Below are 1,199 nucleotides of genomic sequence, written 5' to 3'. Positions count from 1 at the left end.
TTTTATGCAGCGTCAGTGCATGTGTTTGTCTATGTATATGTATAAAAAAAATGTATATATATACTTTAGACTGTTTAGCTTTTTTTTTAATTGTGTTCTTAATTCACTTATTGCACCTTTCAGAAAGTACAGAAATTCCACCTTACCTGACTAATTGTCCCAGCAATGGGCTTTGCAGTAGACTGCCACCAGACTGCATGACATGTAACACAAACTATTCCTGTATATATGGGAAGACAGCAACTTTTGATTGCAAAGTCAAGCCGCATGTTCACTGTGTTGTAAGTAACCTGTTTCTCTTAACCCCAGATTTAAGTAATAAAACTGTGGCGTCTTGTCTTAAAATGCAGAATATTGATTTCCAGGTTCTGATGTAGACAGGTTTGCAGTTCTGTGATAAGTTTGATCACTCACTGTGGGCTGTTGAAGAGGCAGGCCTGTCCTTCCCTGGTTTGCCTTTCTTGCCTTGGATCTTTTTGTTACCTGGCCATGCCTTTGAGTTAAACCACTCCAAACATTTTGAGAGTGGGGAGGTAAAATATCTGTCAGAGCTACGAACTGATCTTACAAGTGAAACTAAATGAGTTCTCCTTTTGGCAGCAGCCTTAGATTGGAGGAATCAGGAATGTTAAACACGACTTTGATACCTCTTTGGTGTTTTTCTATTCTGCTCTGTAAGAGGTAGAAAACAGAGCAATTGTTCTTTTGCCCAAAATATCTACTCATTAAATATAATTTGATACTGCACATTGATTTTTGGTTTTAATACTATTGAAGTAATAGTGCTGTCCTTTTACAGGATGAGAATAACCACGAGCAGGAGAACTTTACAATTAACATGACGTGCCAGTTTTGCTGGCAGCTTGCCACAAGTGATTATGTCTGTACCAATTCCACAAACTGCATGACAGTTTCCTGCCCTCGGCAGCGATACAATGCAACTTGCACAGTCCGGGATCACATTCATTGTTTAGGTAAGGTGGGCAAGGCTGGAGTTCTCTAAAGAATTTTCCACATACTCTGTAATGGGTGAATTCAAAGATTGTTTGTGTCCTTTTGCAATAATAACTTGCTCTGTGATCAATCTACTGAATTTTTTATTGTTGCATTTCATTTTTTAGCGTAATAGCAACATCTAACTGCAAACATTGGCTTATTATATTGTTGTATACTGTCACACCAGAGAAAACAGTTCTTTT

The 1,199-nt window shown here is 37.9% G+C and overlaps 1 protein-coding gene across 1 annotated transcript; it reads left to right on the top strand.

Annotated features, from left to right (window-relative positions):
* The first annotated feature begins 45 nt into the window (after positions 1 to 45).
* LOC121359717 (TM2 domain-containing protein 3-like) lies at positions 46 to 1,156 on the top strand. The gene is made up of 2 exons (XM_041478857.1): positions 46 to 281; positions 800 to 1,156. The coding sequence occupies exons 1-2, from the start codon at positions 51 to 53 to the stop codon at positions 1,001 to 1,003; spliced, it is 435 nt and encodes a 144-aa protein (XP_041334791.1). The 5' UTR covers positions 46 to 50; the 3' UTR covers positions 1,004 to 1,156.
* Positions 1,157 to 1,199: the final 43 nt, after the last annotated feature.

This window comes from Pyrgilauda ruficollis, unplaced genomic scaffold, assembly GCF_017590135.1.
Source record: "Pyrgilauda ruficollis isolate IOZ18807 unplaced genomic scaffold, ASM1759013v1 scaffold4617, whole genome shotgun sequence".
Classification (NCBI taxonomy): Eukaryota; Metazoa; Chordata; class Aves; order Passeriformes; family Passeridae; genus Pyrgilauda; species Pyrgilauda ruficollis.
Note: the sequence above shows the minus strand (reverse complement) of the source record. Positions and strands in the feature narration are given on the sequence as shown.

What these genes read in the sequence shown, in the direction of transcription:
- LOC121359717 (XM_041478857.1), top strand. Translation starts at nt 51, where the DNA reads ATGTATATATATACTTTAGACTGTTTAGCTTTTTTTTTAATTGTGTTC. An exon ending in AGCCGCATGTTCACTGTGTT is followed by an intron (nt 282 to 799) that starts GTAAGTAACCTG and finishes GTCCTTTTACAG; the next exon opens with GATGAGAATAACCACGAGCA.